Source organism: Trichosurus vulpecula, chromosome 9 (genome assembly GCF_011100635.1).
Source record: "Trichosurus vulpecula isolate mTriVul1 chromosome 9, mTriVul1.pri, whole genome shotgun sequence".
Lineage (NCBI taxonomy): Eukaryota > Metazoa > Chordata > Mammalia > Diprotodontia > Phalangeridae > Trichosurus > Trichosurus vulpecula.
The window spans coordinates 37,159,314-37,181,007 of NC_050581.1; the positions used below are offsets into that span (position 1 = coordinate 37,159,314).

At 44.8% G+C, this 21,694-nt stretch overlaps 1 protein-coding gene across 1 annotated transcript in view; it reads right to left on the bottom strand.

Annotated features, from left to right (window-relative positions):
• Window positions 1-21,694, bottom strand: part of PGM5 (phosphoglucomutase 5) — a 232,538-nt gene that overhangs the window by 56,279 nt on the left and 154,565 nt on the right. Inside the window, exon 9 of the mRNA XM_036739286.1 lies at window positions 16,011-16,194. Within this exon, the coding sequence (XP_036595181.1) occupies window positions 16,011-16,194 (184 nt within the window). The remainder of the gene's footprint in view (window positions 1-16,010; window positions 16,195-21,694) is intronic.

The following is a 21,694-nucleotide window of genomic DNA, read 5'->3' on the forward strand; positions in this document are numbered from 1 at the left end:
TAACCTACCTAGCAAAACTGAGCATAATCCTTTGGGGGGGGGATGAACATTTAATGAAATAGAGGAATTGGAAATATTTCTGCTGAAAAGACTGGGGCTAAATAGAAAATCTGATATTCAAACACAAGATTCAAGAGAAGCATAAAAAGGTAAACATGAAAGCAAAATCACAAGGGACTTAATCATGTTAAACTTTTTATATTCGTATATGGGGTGATACATGTAACTTCTAAGAACTTAATCATTATTAAGGCAGTTAGAAGGAGTCTACATAATTAGAAGGCATGAGTATAAGTCAATTATATTGGGATGATCTAAAAAATGAAGGGGAAGATGGGAGAAGAGGGAAAGAGAAGAAAAGGCAGAATGGAGGAAATTATCTCACATAAAAGAGAAGCTCAAGGAAGAGTTTTTACAGTGGAGGAAAAAATGGGAGGGGGAGGGGGGCAATGCTTGAACCTCACTCTCATACCAATGGGTTCAAAGAGGGAAGACTATATATACATACTCAGTTGGTTATAGAAATCTATCTTATCCAACAGGGAAGTAGGAGGGGAAGGAGATAAGAGAAAGAGAGCAGTGATAAAAAGAAAGGGGGAGGGGTGGATTAAAGGAGGCAGTGATCAGCTTTTGAGGAGGGACAGGATAAAGGCAGAGAAGGATAAACAGAATAAAATAGAATAGAGGGAAATACACAGTTAGTAATCATGACTGAATGTGAATGGGATGAACTCACCCATAAAATGGAAGCAGATAGCAGAATGGATTAGAAATCAGAATCCAACAATATATTGCTTACAAGAAACACACTTGACACACAGAGAGTTAAAACAAGGTGCTGGAACATAATCTATTATACATCAGCTGAGGTAAAAAAATACAAGGGTAGCAATTATGACCTCAGACAAAGCAAAAGCAAAAATAGGCCCAATTAAAGGGGATAATCAGGGGAAATACATTTTGCTAAAAGGTACCATAGATAATAAAGTAATATAAATACTAAACATATATGTACCAAATATCTGAGTATCCAAATTCTCAAAGGAAAAGTTAAATGAGTGACAAGAGGAAATATCAAAAACTATACTGGTAAGGGATATCAGGTTTCCCCTCTCAGAACCAGATAAATCTAACCATAAAATAAATAAGGAAAAAAAGTTGAGGAGCTGAATAGAATTTTAGAGAAGTTAGATAGATAGACCTCTGTAGAAAATTGAACGGGAACAGAAAATAGTATACCTTTTTCACATCTATACATGGCACCTTCACAAAAATTGACCATGTATTAAGGCATAACAACCTCACAAACAAATGTGGAAAAGCACAAATTTTAAATGCATACTTTTCAGACCACAATGCTATAAAAATCACATTCAATAAAGGGCCTTGAAAACATGGATTAAAGATTAATGTGAAATTAAATAATCTCTTCCTAAAAATGGGTGGGTTAAAGAACAAATCATACAAACCAATAATTTCATTAAAGATAATTACAACAATGATACAACATGCCAAAATTTGTGGGATTCAGCCAGAGCAGAATTTAGGTGAAAATATATCTCTAAATGCAGAAAGAAAGAGAGAGAGGGGGGGGGGGGGAGAGAGAGAGAGAGAGAGAGAGAGAGAGAGAGAGAGAGAGAGAGAGAGAGAGAGAAGGAGGGAGGAGGGAAGAGAAGGAGGGAAGGAGGAGGCAAGGAAGGACAGACCAAGAAATTGGTCATGTAATTAAGAAAGCTAGCAATAGAACAAATTAACAATTAAAGCACCAAAATAGAAATCCTGAAACTCAAAGGAGAAATTAATAAAATAGAACTAATAAAACTAGGAGCAGGTTTTATGAAAAGACCAATAAAATAAATCAGTGGTTAACCTGATTTTAAAAATATAGAAGAAAACTAGATTATTGATACCAAAAACAAAAAGGATATATATAGCACCCATGAAGAGGAAATGAAAGCAAATATTAGGAGCTATTTTACCCAGTTATATGCCAATAAATGGACAATATGTGTGAAATGATTGAATAACTGCAAAAATATAAATTGTCCAGATTAATAAAATAGGAAATAAAATACTTAAATAACCCTATCTTAGAGAGAGAAATTAAACAAGCCATAAATCAGTTTCCTAAGAAAAATTCCCCAGAACCTACCAGATATATTTACAAGAGGATTCTAACAAACAACTATGGAACAATTAATCCCAGTATTATAAAACTATTGGGGGGAAATTTTTAAAAAAGGAGTTCTATCAAATTCCTTCTATGACATAAACATGGTTTTTATACCTAAACCAGGGGAAGCAAAAACAGAAAGGAATAGACTATAGACCAATTTCCCTAATGAATACTGATACAAAAAAAAATTAATAAAATACTAGCAAGGAGATTACAGTACTATATTATAAAGATTATACACTATGACCAGGTGAGATTTATACCAGAAATGTAGGACTGATTCAATACTAGGAAAACTATAAGATTAATTCACCATATCAATAACAATAATAACAAAACCACATGATTATCTCCATAGATACAGAAAAGACTTTTGACAAAATACAACACCCATTCCTATTGAAAACACTAGAAAATATGGGAATCTATGGGAATTTTCTCAAAAGTATAAACAGTATACATCTAAAACCAAGAGCAAGCATGGGGATAAAGCAAGTATGGGGATAAATAGAGCAAGTATGGGGATAAATAGAAGCCTTTCCAAAAAGATCCCTGGTAAAGCAAATGTGTCCATTATCACCACTATTATTTAATATTGTATTAGAAATGCTAGCTATAGCAATGATAAAAAAAAGAAATTGGTGAAATAAAAATAGACAATAAGGAAACAGAACTATCACTCTTCACAGATGATATGATATTATACTTAGAGAACCCCAGAGAATAAACTAAAAAACTAGCCGAAACAATTAACAATGTTAGCAAAATCATGGGATATAAAATAAACTCACATAGATCATCAGCGTTTCTCTATGTTACCACTAAATACAGCAGAAAGAGACAGAAGAAGAAATTCCATTTAAAATAGTACTAAAATACTTGGGAGTTTACCTACCAAGACAAGTCCAGGAACTGTATCAATGCAATTATAAAATACTTTTCACACAAATAAAGACAGATCTAAACAATTGGAAAAAAAATTGTCAATATAAGAAATGACAATTCTACTTACATTATTTTACTTGTTCAGTGTCATACCAATGAAACTACCAAAGAATTATTTTGTAACTCTAGAAAAAATATTAAAATTCATCTGGGAGGACAAAAGGTCAAGAATATCAAAGGAATCAATGAAAAAAAATCTGAAGGAAGGTAGCCTAGCAGTAGAAGATTTCAAACTATATTACAAAATGATAGTCATCAAAACTGTCCAGCACTGGCCACACAAAGTGGTGGATCAGATTAGGTATCCAATACATAGTAGTAATTGTCCTTAGTAATCTAGTGTTTGATAAACCCAAAGATTCAAGCTCTGGGGGCAAGAACTCTCTAACAAAAAATAATTGTTAGGAAAAACAAAACTCAGTTTGACAAAAAAATAGGCATAGACCAACATCTCATACCATATGTCAACATAAGTTCAAAATGGGAGACATAAAGGCTAACATCATAAGCAAATTAGAGAAGCAAGGAGAATTTTACATGTCAAATCTATGGATAAGATAAGAGCTTTTGACCAAACAAGAGATAGAAAGGATTATAGGAAGTATAATAGATAATATTGATTGCATGAAATTAAAAGGTTTTTGTTGGGATTTGGGTGGGGGTGGGACGCCGCTTAGGGCTGGGTGGAGGGTGGGGCAGGGACTACAGCTTTCCGGGTATAACGCTTTTCCGGGTATATCGCTGGGCGGTGCCGGCTTAGGATGAAGCCCGTCCATATAAGGCAATGTTATAGCTCTCGCCACTGGATTGGCTGCAATAGGTTATATAATGTACGGGGATAGGGGAGGAGTCGGAGTCGAGCAGTCGCCGTGGAAGATGTACCAATAAAGACCGTGAGCGAGATCCTCTGGCGTTCTGTCTGGTGAATTCCGGTCTGGGTGGAGGCCAGGCCGGCCGGTGACGACCGAAGGCTCGGTGTAGGAGCAGAAGAGGTCCCCCGGGGAGGACTGCCCGCGACCCCCGGCCCAGGAAGAGGCCTAGGGGGAACGCGGCAGGTTGGCGCCTGAACAGGGACCGGCCTAGGACGGCTGGACCGTTGCAGAGTTCCGGAAGAGCCCCGGTGGTAGGGGGGACTAGCCCGACTAGGGCGGACCAGACAGCTTCTCCGTGCAGGTAACGGGGGAAAGGCCCGGAGATGGGGCAAGCGCGCAGCCTCCCTTTGCTGCGGCCAGAGGATCGGGACTTATTAACTTTACAGGTCAGAACTGCTTTGTCTAAACGGGGGTTGTCCGCCTCCACGGAGCAGCTAAAGCGGCTCGTGGAAAAGTTGCTGGTGGTGGCTCCGTGGCTCATACACTCGGGGTTTCAGCCGGACCGTTTTCCGGTCTTACAGCAGCAAATGCTGTCTTATCAAAAACAGTGCCCGGGTTTTCTTCTTCCGGAGGACTTTGGCTTGATGGCCGCCATTAAGGGGTTGCTCGACCCCAGGCCTCCTCCGGACACCAGCACGGCAGAGACTCAGACGGAGACCCGGCCGCTCGGTGGGGGCCCGGGAGGGGAGACTGATCTGACTGAGGTGGTGGTAACTGGGCCAAGGCCCGCGGCCTCTGCTCCCCCGTTGTACCCTTGGGAGGATATGCAGGAGGCGGGAAATGAGCGGCCTCAGGCGGAACATACAGGACAATGGCCCCTTTTTGAGACGAAAAGACTAGTCTCGGAGAACTGCTACCACGCTTCAGGCGCAGTTCGACTTTTTGGAGCGGTGGGCGCACCCAGCAAAGATGGCGCCGGTTTCCGGCCGAGGGAGGAGTCGCGGGCGATTCCCTCCTGCGGGGAAGGGGAGGCGCGAGGGAGGGGTGGTGTGCCAGAGGGCCGCCCACTGCCCCGCCCTCCAGAACAGGAACGCAGATCTACTTCCTCTTTTCCCCACTCTGACGGCGAAAGCGAAAGCCGCTATGAGCGGCTCAGCCTGGGGGATAGATCAGGCGGGTACCTTCCTCTGATACCTCGCGCAATCCGCGAAGCTATGCGGTCCGGAGAGGTGGTGGACTCAGAAATCTCTGAGGCATTTCCATTATTTCTGGATAATGGTACCCGAGTTTTTCAGCCCCTGCCGCTGAAGACCATTAGGGAATTTAAGCAGGCGGTGCAGGAGAATGGCCCCGCTTCCCCGTTGGCACAGCGCCTTCTTTCTAATATGACTGTCTCCACAGTCTGGACCCCGCGTGATTTCGATGACCTCGCGTTGGGGGTCCTGAGCCCTGTGGACTACACGGCGTTCCAGGCTATCAAAGAATCGGAGGCTAGAGCGCTCCAAGCGCGCACCGGGGGGCCCCCGGGGCGGGTAGACCTGTTGTTGGGCCGGGGACAATACAGTGATCCCCGGGTACAGGCCACTTTTAGTGACCAGGAGCTGGAGGATGTGCGGGTAGTGCATCAACAGGCATGGCAAAGGCTGGGGCGTACCTCTGCAGGAACCCCAGCTGGCCTGGCCGATATGCGCCAGAAGCCAGGGGAGAGCGCACTTGAGTTTGCCACGCGAGTGCGGAGATACGTGGACAGCACGTTTGCAGGGCCGGGCCGGGAACTCATCATTAAGCAGATCCTCCGAGAGGGGTTCCGGGGGGAGGCGAAGACAGCTCTGGCGGCCTTGCCCCCCGACGCCACCCCGGACCAAATGATAGAAAAGGTGATGTCCCTCGCTCCTCCCTGTCCCATGGAAGTCTTGGCGACGGCCATAGAACGGGACCGGAGGGATCGCTTGAAAGAGGAGGCCGCGAGAAATGACGCCCTGGTAGAGACTTTGAACCGCCTCGCGGTCTCCCGGGACTCCGGATCCGACCGTCGGTGCTTTAAATGTGGTCAGCTGGGTCACTTTCGGGCCCAGTGTCCACAAAGCTGCGGGTCGGGACGAGGCACCCCAAATTGCTTCCGCTGCGGAAAGCCTGGCCATATGGCGAAATTTTGCCGCTCCGACCAAAGGAACCCCACCCAGGAGTCGGGAAACGAGCACGGGGGGCCGAGAAAGCGGGCAACTCGCCCCCCCCAGGTCCAGTCCTTACGGCCCGAGACTCAACCACCCTTCCCTCGTGGGGGGCAATAAAAATCCCGGTCCAAGGGCCAGCAGGAGTGCTCCTGGCCACGGGGAACCCTTTTCAGTCCCGCTATACCGTTCCCACCCAGGTGCTGGCCCCCGGTGACCCGTTACTGGTAGTTAACCCACACCCTATTCTAGTTGATATTTTCCCAGGTGAGGTCCTCGCTCAGGCAGTGCCGTTCCAGGACACAGAGGCTGATTCTTGCCTTTGGATGGAGAAGATCACAATGGACCGCCCCATGATGATCCTCCTGGTGGAGGGACAGCCAGTGCGGGGTCTAGTAGACACGGGAGCCGATCGCTCCGCGCTGCCCCGCAACCAGTGGCCTCCTCAAATTCCACGCCGACGAGCTGGCAAGCCAGTAAAGGGAGTGGGAGGAGTAGTGGAGGCATGGGAGGCCGCCAGGCCTATGACTTGGAGACGGGACGCGCTTGAGGGCCAGTTTAGCCCTTTGTGCGTTCCCGGTCTCACCTATGCACTATGGGGTCGTGACATCCTTGCACAGCTCGAGGTTACCTTGTCCGGCCCGGATACTTTAAACTCTTGAGGGCCACTGATCGTGACACGGGCACCCCCACACCCCGAATCACTTGGACATCTACCACGCCAGTGTGGGTAGACCAGTGGCCCCTCCCGTTGCAAAAGCTCGTTGTAATGGAGGAGATTGTCCAGGGTCTGCTCCTTCAGGGCCAAATTAGGCCCTCCACTAGCCCTTACAATTCTCCTGCCTTTGTCATTAAAAAACGCGGTGGAAAAGGCCGCTGGAGACTCCTGGTGGACTTGCGGGCCATCAACCGTATTATGTTACCAATGGGGAAGCTCCAGCCCGGGCTTCCTTCTCCCACGGCCATTCCGGCTGGATGGCCTTTGGCCGTGGTGGACATAAAGGACTGCTTTTTCTCCATTCCCCTCCACCCGAAAGACACCCCCAAGTTTGCGTTCTCTCTGCCATCTACTAATGTTTCTCGTCCCCACAGGCGGTTCGAGTTCAAGGTTCTCCCGCAGGGAATGGCCAACAGCCCTACGCTGTGCCAGAGACATGTGGACGGGGTGCTGGAACCGGTCCGTCGGGACCACCCTTCAGCTCTCCTTCTTCATTATATGGATGATATCCTGGTGGCGGCGCCTACTCAGCAATTGTTGGACCCTTGCTTGAGAGATGTTCGGAGGACGCTACACCGTGCGGGCCTGTTCCTGGATCCTGAGAAGGTCCAACTTACGGTCCCGGCTAAGTATCTTGGCTCGGTGGTGGGGGAGACCTCCGTGCGGCGCCCCTTTCCTGTGCTACAGGAGGCGCGCTGCAAGACTCTTAATGATTTTCAAAAACTTGTGGGCTCGGTGCAGTGGGTCCGCTCTTATCTTCCTATTCCCCCCGGGGATATGCAACCCCTTTATGACCTTCTCAGAGGACCCACGGACCTTAAATCTCCTCGAGCTTGGACCCCTGCAGCCCGCGATGCACTGCATCGCATCATTGCTCGAGCCACGTCCGCGCTGACACGATATGAGCCAAATAAGACAGTTTATTTTAGGCCCCTGCAAGACGGCCTATTACCATGGGGTGCCTTGTATCAGGCCCATGGAGTAATTGAGTGGATCTATGTTTCAGGCGCGGCCTCCTCGCTGGAGGGGCGCTTGGATGCTTTGGCTCGCCTTGTAATAGCAGCCCGGCGTCGCTGCCTAGCGTTGCTAGGCTGTGTGCCCACCCTGGACGCACCGTACCTTGTTCCCGTCCTTCCTGAACTGATGCAGGCGTCCTGGGCGTGGGCGGTGACACTGCTTGACGTCCCGGTGGGCGGCGGCCCTTTGCCCAAACTCTTGGAGACCATCCCCCTTTTCCCCATCTCCCTCGCCCCGTCCCCGGTGAGCCCGCAACCGGTACAGGGGCCCCAGATTTTTACCGATGCTTCTAAGGACCACAGAGTGGCGCTGTATATCCCCCATTTGCAACAGTGCCTGCGACTGCTCTCTCCATATCCCTCGGTGCAGCCCAGTGAGTTGTGGGCGATCCTTCAGGCGCTCCAGTTGTTCCCTGATACGCCTATTAATGTGATTTCAGATAGCAAATATGCCGTGGAGCTTGTTTCTGGCCTCCCAGACTCCTTTATTTCTCCCGGTGTACCGCTCCACCCACTCTTTTCACAGGTCCAACAGGCTCTGCAGACTCGTTCGGCCCGCGTTTACCTCCTCCATGTCCACTCTCACCGGACGACCGCGGGCCCCATCTATTCGGGGAATGCTGTTGTGGACGCCGCCCTCAGGTCGCCGCCTGAGACTTTCCTTGCTGTCGCGGATGAGGTTTCCGAAGATCCGGCCCAATTAGCCCATTCCCGTTGGCACCTCTCCGCCCGATCTCTCCGTCATCTGTACGGAATATCTCGACAGCAGGCCAGAGACATTGTCAAAGCTTGTGCCTCTTGCTCCCCCTTTCAGCCCCGCATCCCGGAAAGAGCTCGCAACCCCAGAGGGGACAGTTCTAACGCTCTCTGGCAGATGGACATGACGCACATTGGCTCCCGGGTTCTCCACGTCTCAGTGGACACGTTTTCGGGATTTGTCAGCGCCTCCTTTCAGCCTGGGGAGACGGCTCGCTGTGTTATTGCTCACCTCTACCAGGCGTTCGCACACATCGGCGTTCCTACGGAGATAAAGACGGACAATGGCCCTGCCTATGTCGCAAAGGCCTTCGAGGACTTCTGCCATGAGTTCGGCATCCTACATACCACGGGCATCGCTTATAATCCGCAGGGACAGGCGGTGGTCGAGCGCACCAACCGCAGCCTGAAGGATTGTTTTACTAAAATGTTCGGCAAACTCCCTCGTCGACCGTCGACCCCAGACCTCGCCCGCGTGCTCTTCGCCCTAAACTTTTTGTCTGTTCGCGCAGACGGGACGACACCGGCGGCCCGTTTTTACGCCGGTCTCGTCGGACACTCAGACCCCACCTCCATACTTCCGCCTCCGGTTCGCGCCCGGGAGGGGTCTTCAGTTCTTTGGAAAGACCCCCAAGGACAATGGCACGGCCCAAGTCGGGTTGTGGCCCGACGCCGCGGGTGCCTGGCTGTACAGGGCCCCCAGGCCGGGGACGGGCCCTTTTGGGTCCCTCTCCGTCAGGTTCGGGACGTCCTCATCAGGACGGACCCTAGTGACTCTGAAGAGGTAGAGCAGCCCTGACTAATTCCTTTTCTTTCCTTTTTCAGCCATGTGCCCGACACCTGGACTTCGCCTGCTCTGGGGGTTCCTCATCGTTCACCGGGAGCGGCGGTTCTCTCTTGGGAGAAAGAGGGAGAAAATTGGACCTTGACTCCTCAGACTGTTCCCCCCCCCAGGACGTTTGCGTCCAACCCCCTTTCTTCTGGCTGTGTGACGAATGCCCCTTATTCTAACTCCTCTATCGCGGCCGAGCTCAGCCGCAACCTTTCCCGGGCCCTGACCGGGACCTGGGATGAGGATTTTTGGGACACGCCGCACAACCTTCGGCGGGAGTACCAGGCCATCAATGGCACTAGGGTCTCCCCATGGGTCCCGCCCAACCTCTCCTCCTGGTGGCCTTCTTGGCTTTCAGGTCCGTGGTTCTCCTGGTGGCCCTACCTGGCTGCTGCGGCGGCCTTCCTCGCCCTGCTTATTGCGGTCCGCGTTCTTTGCGCCTGCATCTCCCTGCTTTCTCGCCGCCAGCGGGTTGGTTACCGCGCCCTGCGGGCCGTAGGTGTGGGGGAGGACCCCTCAGGTTAGTTGGATCTTGATTCCGCTTTATGAGCACTGCCCTATGTTTCCCCTTCTTCCTTTTAATTTTAGTTTAAGGGGTGAATTGTTGGGATTTGGGTGGGGGTGGGACGCCGCTTAGGGCTGGGTGGAGGGTGGGGCAGGGACTACAGCTTTCCGGGTATAACGCTTTTCCGGGTATATCGCTGGGCGGTGCCGGCTTAGGATGAAGCCCGTCCATATAAGGCAATGTTATAGCTCTCGCCACTGGATTGGCTGCAATAGGTTATATAATGTACGGGGATAGGGGAGGAGTCGGAGTCGAGCAGTCGCCGTGGAAGATGTACCAATAAAGACCGTGAGCGAGATCCTCTGGCGTTCTGTCTGGTGAATTCCGGTCTGGGTGGAGGCCAGGCCGGCCGGTGACGACCGAAGGCTCGGTGTAGGAGCAGAAGAGGTCCCCCGGGGAGGACTGCCCGCGACCCCCGGCCCAGGAAGAGGCCTAGGGGGAACGCGGCAGGTTTTTGTAAAAACAAAATCAATGCAACCAAAACAAGAAGGAAAGCAGGAAACGGAGGGAAAATTTTTATAGCGACTGTCTCTGATAAAGGCCTCATTTCTCAAATATATAGAGAATTGAATCAAATTTATAAGAATACAAGTCATTTCCCAATTGATAAATGGTCAAAGAATATGAACAAGCAGTTTCCAGACAAAGAAATCAAAGCTATCTATAGCTATATGAAAAATGCCCTCAATCGCTATTGATTAGAGAAATGCAAATTAAAACAACCCTGTGGTCCCACCTCACACTTACCAGATTGGCTAATATGACAAAAAAGGAAAATTATAAATATTGGAGGGAATGTGCAAAAATTGGACTACCAATGCAATGTTAGTGGAATTGTGAACTGATCCAATCACTCTGGAGAGCAATTTGGAAATATGCCCAAGAGATATAAAACTGTGCATACCTTTTGACCCGGCAATATCTCTACTAGAACTGAATCCCAAAGAGATTTTAAAAAAACAAAGAAAAAGGACCAATATGTATATTGTGGTGGCAAAAAATGGAAATTGAGGGGATACCCATCAAATGAAGAATGACTGAAGAAGTCATGGTATACAATTATGATGGAATACTATTATACTATGTCATACTATGAAAAAATGATGAAGGGGATGGTTTCAGAAAATCTGGAAAGACCTATATGGATTGATGCATAATAAAGCGAAAAGAACTAAGAAGAACATTGTACACAGTGCAGCAATATTGTAATAATGACCAACTGTGAAAAGACTTAGCTACTCTGATCAGTACAACGATCCAAGACAATTCTGAAGGAATCATAATGAAAAATGCTATCCATCTACAGAGAGAAAACTTATGAACTCTGCATGCAAACTGGAGTATAATTTTTCACTTTCTTTCTCTTGCTTTTTTCTTTGCAACATGGCTAGTATAGAAATATGTTTTGCATCACTTCACATGTATACTTGATATAATATTGCTTGCCTTCTCAATGGGTAGGGGAGGAGCTAAGGGGAGGGAAGGAATTTGGAACTCAAAAGTTTTTTAAATGTTAAAAATAAATTATAATTTTTTTAAAAGATTAATCCTTTCAAGGAAAGTCTTCAAGTCTCCATGATGATCATTACAACTAACATTTTCTAGTACTTTAAGGTTTACAAAGCATTTTATTTCATCGATGAACTAAAACCACATATGACTTTAGAAATACTGTAAGGATCCTACTTCTCTTTTTTGACTCTTGTACAGAGTCAAAATAAAGTTATCTAAAGTTGGATTGAAGTCCCAGAGTGAAAAGGAAGGATAAGCTCTGCTTCAAATGGTGGGAAAATGATGATTTAGGATAATAGTCAATTGGAGTGTGAATATAAATTTTAGAACAAAGAAAATGCATGTAAAAGTAAAAAAAAAATGAAAAGAGGCTTACCTAGACTCAGCACAAAGGCTAAATAAAGCAGCTACATGCTTCAATTATCAAATTCTCACCCTCCCAAAAAAAATTGAGAGTTTCTCCCATACTAGTATTACTTATTTCAAAAGACAATTCAATCCAATCTCCTAAAGTCATCATAGAGATGCTAGTATGTGACCAAAAGAATAGTAATACAAGTAAAGATGAGCTTACTTGTTCAGGGGATAGAAGAGTCTATAGAAAGAAAAAGCATTATGAAAGGGAAATGTCTTGCATAGAATTCAGCTGACAAAAGGAAAGCACATGAAACAGACCATAGATCAAACTTCTTCTTGAAACTCGAAACTGAGAAGAACCACATGGACATATATTAAGAAACAAGACAAGATAAAAATGGCAGTGACTATGACTTTATCCTTTAGCTTTTCTGAAAGGCCTTGAATCCACAACAATTCATTTGCTTTAGTCCATTCTGCTTCTGACAAATGGACAAAGAAGGGTTGAAATTCTGGGATTTCAGACAGAACTTTTCTTAACCTATAAAAGGATGAAAAAATTGGTCTTGTTTGTAGAGCAAGCCTAAAAATGCTTCCACGGCAAGTTCAGTGATAATCATGCCCAATAAATAAGCAAAACTCAGTAGAAAATTACAGTGTAATATTTCCAGTTGGTTCCTACATGGTTTGCAAAGGCAAGGTAAAGAAAGAATCCAGTGTCAATAAGGCACAGCTGCCAGACCCCTGACTGGCCCTTCCCTCCCTTTGGTAGGGTCTAGAGGGTGCTTGATGAAATGAAGCGATATTCCAATTGCCAGGGGTAAGGGGTGGGGAAGGCTGTCTCCACCTTTCATGAGGCACACACAGAGAAATTGGCTCTCACATATTGAGCTGGCAGGAAACCAGGAACGCCTAGGCATGCTAATAGGGAAGGAAAGCAGGAGATGGCACATATGAGTCCTAATCAACCTCCCCAGCCCCAAACCAGGAGCCAATAAAAGGCAACCTCAGCCTGGCCTTGGACTTGGTCATTTGACCTGGCCTCTTGCCCCAGTTTCACAAATCATTATTGCATAGAGAGAGAAGTTGTAGGTTACTTCATGGAAAGGTCTAGAAAAAAGGATGACTCAAGAATTCAAGACCACCATGGCCACCAAGTCAAGACTTGGGATATCATATGCAAACCTTCAAGTGCTATATAAATCCTGGCTATTATTCCCCCTCCCCAAACCCTTCCCTCTTCTAGCTTTCCTATTTCTGTGGAGGGCACCGTTATCCTCTCGGTCACTCAGGTTCACATTCTGGGTGCTCTTCTCATCTCCTCACTCTTTCTCATCCCCCAAAGACAATTTGTTGCCAAGTGTCTCCATTTTCTTTTCTATATGCCCCTTTCCTCTGAAACTTCTGCTGTCCTGGTGCAACACTTCACGACCCCAAGTCTGGACAAATGCAATACCTTTCCGATTGGCCCCTTTGCCTCAAGTGTCTGCTCACCCCAGGCCATTCTGTACTCAGCTGTCAGCCTGATCTTCCTAAAGCACAGGTAGGACAATGTCACCACCAACATCCCTGCCAAGGACCTGGGTTCGAATTCTACCTCTGACATGGAGTGATTTTGGATGAGTCATTTAACTTGCTTTAATTTCAATAAACTTCAATGGTTCCAACTATCACCTCCAGGTAAAAACCTCTGTTTGGCTTCCAAAGCTCTTTATAACCTTCCCCTCTCCCCTCAGTGCACACACACTTTTCCAATCTTTGTACATAGTTGTTTATATGTTGTCTCCCATTAATCTATGAGCTCCAAGAAAGCAGGGACTGTATTTTGCTTTTCTTTATCTCCCCAGCACTTAGCACTGCGCCTGGCACAAAGCAGGTTCTCAATAAATACTTTTTGACTGCCTTCCTCAGACACAATAGCTATGTGACTGAACAAATTCAGTTAACCTACCCTCAGCCTTATCTTCCTCGTCTGTAAAACGGGAATGATAGTATCTATCTTAGGGTTACTGTGAGAATCAAATGACATAAGCTATGTAAAGTGCTTCACGAACTTTAAAGCATTCTACAGGGTGTCTCAAAAGTCTTAGTGTAATCTTTAATGATCGGCTTTGTGGCACAGTGGACAGACTGCTGACTCTGGAACCAGGGGGCTGTTGTTTTTCAGTCATTTTCAGTAATGTCAGACTCTTTGTTTAAACTCATGAAGATGGAGCCAGGAGGACCTGAGTTCAAATCTGGCCTCGGACACTTACTAACTGTATGACCCTGGACAAGTCACTTCACCCTATTTGCCTCAGTTTCCTCATCTATAAAATGAGCTGGAGAAGAAAATGGCAAACACCTCCAGTATCTTTACCAAGAAAAACCTTAATGGAGTCATGAAGAGTCAGACATGATTAATCAACTAAACGACAATCTTTAGCAGTTTAAAATGGTACTAAGACTTCTGGGACATCCTGAATAAATCTTAGTTATGACTAAACCAGGTTCTCTGTCCACTAATGTAAATCGGTATTGTCTCTGTCGAGCTTGCCCCTCTCAAATTTAGGTACCAGGGCAGTCCTATGGTATTTGCTCACAGGGCACAGTTCTGTTTATTTGTGTTTCCCCATAGGTCAATAGATAGGACTGAGAAGCAGAACTTCATCAGGTTGGGAACCACTGGAGTACAATTAATAAAGCTGACCAAAGACAACCTCTTGTTTGAGAAACTGTGCCCACGGGAAAGAGTGAGGTGGCTACAACCAAATATGATGTGATACTGGGGATGGGAAACTTTCATACATCCAGCCTGGGTGAGGTCAGAGCCCTCAGGGCTCAGAACAGGATATAATTAAGGGGAGCTTAGTGTTTGACTTTTGGGGCTCACTCATGGAAGGAGTGTTGAGACTCTGGGCAAGCCATAACTGCCCCAGGCTTTGATAACCCAGACAGATATTGGTGTTTCTTTAGTAACTATGAATTGTGATTTGAATCAGACAAGGTCTGTCTGTTGATGTTTGTAATTTTTGTTTTTATTTGCCTTGAAGTTCAGAGGGCTGATCTTTTTCCCCTGAAGTAAGTGAATGATATACGTATATGTATGTTTGATTAAATTGAGATTGTTAACCCCTTACAGTTGCTTTCCTTAGAAAAGCAGATCAAAGAACCTGTGTTAGCAGGCCTTCTGTGTGCTGGTTGTTGTAGGTCTTCCACAGCCACAGTAGCTGCTAGCAAGATTGTTACTACAGCTACTTAGCTACCTAAGTACCTTTGTTTGCTCTATCCCCCCAGGCACTTACACCACTTTTTCTTCCACAGAATTTCCACTCATCCTTTAAATTATATCTCAAATAACTATGTGTATCTCTCATTCTTAAATATATTTCTTGTAAACAATATATTGTTGGATTCCAATTTTTAATCCATTCTTCTGTCTGTTCTCTTTTATGGGTAAGTTCATTCCATTCACATTCAAAGTTATAATTACTATTTGTGAATTTCCCTCCGTCTTATTTTTACTCGCTATTGTCCTCCTCAGCCTCTCTTTTTACCCTATCCCAATTACCTTGATCCTTAACCCTTACCCTCCTTTTCCTTATTTTACCTACCCCTCTAAGAGTCTCTCAAATACAAGCTCTACCTGAAAGCCTTCCCAGGTGCCTCCTGTCAATGATGACTTTTCACCTCAGGATCTCATGCAAATACTTTGTTACACCCTCTTATACATTTATGTACTAACTATCTCCTTCACTAACTACCTTATATTTACTTTGCGTATATTTCTTCTGCATATTCTTATGTATATACATCTTGTCTCCCTCAATAGAATGTTAGCTCCTTGAAGGGATTGTTTCTTTTTTTTTTTTAATCTTCATGTCCCAGCACCTAGTCCAGTGTCTGGTACATAGCAGATACTTCAGATGGATTGATTGATTATGTTTATTTGAGAATGCATTCTATCCCATTACACAATAAACTGCATGAAAACAGGGACCACATTATCTAAACTTTGCATCTCTCCCAAACACCCAGCAAATGCATAATATTTATTTAATTGAATTGCAGAACTGAAGTTTTCCTTAAAAGGAAGTGGTTGTCAATGTGAGACACATCAAGTACACTTTATTCACCAAAGTTCCCACATGCCTTGACTCCCATCCAGTACCTGTTTTTTGGTCACAGTGCCATCCACAGGGTCCACATATTCAAAGCTGTCTGTTTTTTCCACACTGTAGACATGGCTCCCCACAGCAAACTGCTGGCCAGTGAATGACTTGTCAGTGATCAAGGCCTCCAGGTCTCGCATGATGTAATATGTTGTTTTTGGCTCTAGCCCCTCATAATCAAACCTGGTATGAAGAGAAAGACCCAGTGAGAATAATCATAGAACCAGAAGGTTGGAAAGAACTTCTAAGGTCATCTGATCTTCTACCAATCCTTCCAGGCAATATACTGAGCTGAAAAACATCTCATTGAACTGGAGAGAGGGAGACTCTAATTCCATCCTTAGCAATCAATAGGTACTTTCTGCAACTGTCATACCCAGGCAAGCCTTTCAGCAAATAAGCACTTTCTTATAATAAACTTAATAAAAGCCCTCACACAATACAAATAGAACATTTGAAACTGTGCTATCTCTTCCCAGAAACCCAATTTGGAAAACACTGACTCTCCAGAATGTCCTTTCTGAGTACCCTGCAGCCATATCAACCTGGCTGTATCCTCTAGTCCAGGATGCCAGGAATGTCTGGCTAAGCCAGTAAACATATGGAAGGTCTTGGAAAAACACCTGTGCTCTACAGGAAGTACTGTGGACACAAGCAAATGATCTTATTTCTGGGTCTTGGAGAGGAATTGCCTAAAGAAGGAGGCTGAATGTACATATGAAGCAACCAAAAAGAACTGAATGCCTGAAGTCTTGGCTAGTTGTTGCTAAGGTTCACAGGAGAATAGATTAGGAGCTGGGAGAGACCTTAGAGATCCTGTAGTCCAACTTTCTCATTTTACAGATGAGAAAACCATAGCCCAGAGAATTAAAGTGGATTGCCCAAGGTAACGCAGGTAGTAAATTAGAATCTAAACTCTTTGAGGACAGGAATTGCCTTGCCTGCTAGTATTTGTGTCTCTAGCACTTAGCATAGTGCCTGGCACTTAGTAAATGTTCTATCTAAGCCAAGATTGGAACCCAAGTTCTCCAATTCCAAATCCAGTGTTCTTTCCCCTCTACAACTCTCCAAAAACTATCAACAATCTCTTAATTGCCAAAAATAATGGCCTTTTCTCACCTTTTCTTCCAGGGTACTTTATCCTCCCTGGGCTTTCATGACATTGCTCTCTCCTATCTGTCTGACCACTGCTTCTCACAATTATAGGTACCTTCCAAGGCTCTGTCTTAGGCATCTCTTTTCTCTCTACTCTTTTTGCTATTTCACTTGTTGATCTCATCACCTCCCCCAGGTTCAACTATCATCTCTATGGAAATGATTTATATATTCAGCCCTAGCTTCTCTCCTGAGCTGTAGTCATAGATCACAATTGCCTTTTAAACATCTCAAACTGGATGTCTTATAGGCATCTCAAACCTAACATACCCAAGATAGAACTCTATCACTATCTTTCTCCCCAAACCCTCTTCTCTTCCCAACTTCCCTATTGCTATCAAGAGTATGACTACCCTCCTAGACACTCAGACTGAAAATGCTTGTGTCACTCTTTAATGTCACTCATCTCACACATGCAATCCACTGACACCTTGTTTTTACCTTCACAGCAGCTCTTTTACATGTCCCCTTCTTTTGACTCATATTGCCACAGCTCTTGTTCAAGTCCTCATCAATTCTTGCCTAAACTATGTCAATAGTTTATGACTTCTTACTGGTCTCTCTGCTTTGATTGTCCCCACTCCCATCCATCCTCCACTTAGCTTCCAAGCTGATTTTTCTAAAGCATAAGTCTGATTGTGTCAACTCCCCAACCACCACCCCTGCTCACTGAACTCCAGTGGCTCCTTATTATTTCCAAGATCAAATAGAAATCCTCTATTTGGTGTTTAAAGTTCTTTATAACCTGGTTTCTTCCAACCTTTCCAGTCTTCTTTTTTCCCTCTCTATGTTCTATAATCCAACTGCTTTTAGTTCCTCAGACATGGCACTCCATCTCCCATCTTTGTACTAGCTGCACCCCATGTCTGGAATGGTCTCCCCTTCCACCCACTTGCCAAAAGTAGGTTACACCATACCTGAGAAGATTGTACATTTCAGTAGTGAATTATTTTTAAAGTCATTGACAGAGACAGAAAACACCCAATAGATGGAGTGATCACTGCTTTCCCACATGCAAAACAACATAGCAGCAATAAGGTTCCATAAAATTTGAGGAGGCCCTGAGTTAGAGAGGACCACAGACATGGAGGACATTGGCATCGTTAGATGTGAAATGCTCAGATCTCACTCAGTTTACTTATTTGCTGTTTACAAATACGTTTCTCTAGATAAACCAGTGTGACTCAGTCTAATAGAAGAGACATGCAAACAACTATGTACAGACAAGCTATATCGTGATAATGATGAAACAATTAACAGAGGGAAAGCACTAGAATTAAGAGGGATTGGGAAAGGTTTCCTGTAGAAGATGAGAATTTCAGCTGGACTTGAAAGAAGCCAGAGATGAGGAGGGAGGCTTGGGGGATAGCCAGTAAAAATACCTGGAACTAAGAAGTGGAGTTTGAGGAATGACAAGGAGGTCAGCATCAATGGATCTAAGAGTATGTGGTGGGGTGTCATGTGTAAGAATATTGGAGAGGTAGGTGGGGAAGGGTGAAGGGAAGGAGGTTATTAAGGGCTTAGAATGCCAAACAGAGGACTTTACACTTAATCCTGGAGGTGATAGGGAACCATTGGAATTTATTACGTAGGGGGGAGTGATATTGTCAGATCTGTGCTTTAGTAAAATCACTTTGGTGGCTAAATAGATGACAACTGGAGTGAGGAGACATTTGTGGCAGATAGACCAGCCAGCAGGCAAATGCAGTAGTCCTAGTAGGAGGAGATGAGGGCCTATTTACTAATATGCTTATCTCTATACACCAATACACAGGGGCATGAGACCAAATACTTTGCACACTGAATTCATTTGCAGTTTCACTCACCCACATAAAATGGTTTTCTACAAGGTCACTCCCTGAACAACTCACATATTTCTACAAATTAATTTACACAAGATCACTTGATCACAGATTTAGAACTGGGTGGTACCTTAGAAGTCATGTAATCCCACCCCCTCATTCTTATAGATGAAGAAACTGGGACCCAGAGAGATTAACTTGGGATCTTAGAATCATAGATTTGGTTCTAGAAGGAATGCCAAGGGTCATATAGTCCATCTAGTCTTTTGTTCTGCAGACTAAGAAACTGAGACTCAGGTTAAGAGATTTGCCCAAGGTTACCCAGTGGCAGAGCCAGGATTTAAACCCAGGTCCCTCGAGTCCACTTGGCCAAGGTCAAACAGATAGTAAGTGACAGAGGCAAGATATCCTCACGATTCACCTTAATAAAACAGCACAGCAGCATTTAATTGTTTTATAACCCTCCTAAAAGACAAAAAGGTATTATAGTCAGCTTCCTTCCCCAATAAATCTTCTATTAGTCATTGGTTGGGGTAAAGAGTAAAATTAACTTGGTATTTGTACCTACTTCTCCTTTCTTTTTCCTTTGATGTATGCAATGTTTTGTTTAGCAAGAATTTAGTGCCTTAGTACATCTTCATATACAGACTGAAAATGTCCCTGTGTGATAATCTCTTATATGGTCCTTGTTTTGAGAAAAGTGATTAGAGCATTGGCCCTTGGTATAAAAAAACAGAGTAATTATAAACACATTAGTCATAACGCAATTTCTTCCCAATGCTGGCAGCAGGCTAAATGATCACCATATAAATCAGGAGATAGAAAACGCTTATCAAGCAGGGAATAATCAGACCATGCCTTGCTGGGAGAGACTGGCAATACAGGGACGATAAAGTAGATCAGAATGTGCTGCACTGGACCAGGAGGTTTAGTGTGCCTTGAGTCCCTTAGCCATAAGAATCTAAGTTCCTGGGCCCCTGTCATGAATAAAGAAAGGAATCTTTTCCTGCCCTTGGATTTCTCATTTCAGCGACACGATAAGTATTTTGGAGGCGTCCATTGCATCTCAAACCTCCAAGACTGAACGGGCACAGCCAACAATCTAAAGTTTAATTTTCACTGAGTGTTGCATAACTGGAATTCAAAGTCACTCAGATGTTACTTAGGAGTGTCATGGATTACTTTTTTCTCTGATATTTATCTCAGCCCATGACCTTTCAAGATGCAGAAAAAGATTCTTTAAAAGAGCAAAGCCTATTTTTAAACCTACTTGAAGCTCAATTAAGCACCAAGTTCTAGCAACTCTCAACCGTGTAATTTGTGTTGTTTTGTCATTCAATCATGTCCTGCTCTTCATGACCCCATGGGCTATAATGTACCAGTACTGTCCATGGGGTTTTCTTGGTGAGGATACTGGAGTGGTTTGCCATTTCTTCTCCAATGGATTAAGGAAAACAGGGGTTAAGTGACTTGCCCAGGGTCACACAGCTAATAAGTATCTGAGCTTGGATTTGAATTCAGGTCTTCCTGACTTTAGGCCCAGCACTCTATCCAACGAACCACCTAGGGGCCTCAACAATGTAAAAAAAAAGAACCAAAATTTCTCTGGGATTTTCCTACATTAGTGGAATGTAAGCCTATGAGGAGTAAAATATAAGTTCCCTGAGGTCAGGGACTGCTTTTTCTGTTTGGTTTTTGTATCCAGAGTGCCTAGCAAAAAGCCTTACTCATTCATAGCAAGCACTTAATTAACACAACAGAATTGGTGTTATTGTTGTCGTTCAGTCTCGTCTGACTCCTTGTGACCCCATTTGGGGTTTTCTTGGCAAAGTTACTGTAGTCATTTGCTATTTCCATCTCGAACTCAGAAAACTAAGGCAAACAGGGTGAAATAACTTGTCCAAGGTCACATGGCAAGTATCTGAGGCTGGATTTGAACTGGATTTGAAGAATCTTCCTAACTCCAGGGCCAGCACTCTATCCACAGCACCACCTGGCTGCCCAGGATTAGTAATACTCAAACTTTTTTTTCCCATGAGCCATCCATCCACCCTCTAAGCTTCTATAACTCTCACTAGTTGTCATCTCTTAAATAAATCCCATCTTCTCTACTTCTCCAAACCCCCAGTTAATTTTTAGCACCCCATTTTGTGCTATGTGCTCAGTGCTGTGATTTCTATCCTGAACTTGAGGTGCTGAATTGGGAAACACAAGACCTGAACTATAGCCCCAGCTCTGCTACTTACTGCCAATGTGACCTTTAGCAAAGTATTGATCCTTTTAGGCCTTAGTTTCTTCATCTGCAAAATGAGAAGGTTGTACTAAGCAACCTTTAAGATCCCTCTGGATCTATGAACCTATGATTTCAGTTGAAGAGAAGCTATTAAAGGCAATTGTGCACTTGGAAGTCATGAAGATATTATCTGAATAACGGTATCAGGGATCCTAGGAAGAAATGACCCTTCTCTTTATAAAGATGGAAACTTTTCTATTACAGTATGTCTAAAGTATTGAAATATTTAACATTGAAAAATGAGATTTGTGCAAAAGGACCACTTAGGTGAAAAGAAGAAAGAATGGATGTCGATTGGTAGCCATCAACCTAGGAACTTGGGAGAGTAGGTGGAGCTAATATTACACTGGACCTGATAAGTGGTTCTAATGGATGTCAGTCATTCCACCTCTGCATATAGAGTGAGAGTTAAAGCATGCCCCATAGAACTCTT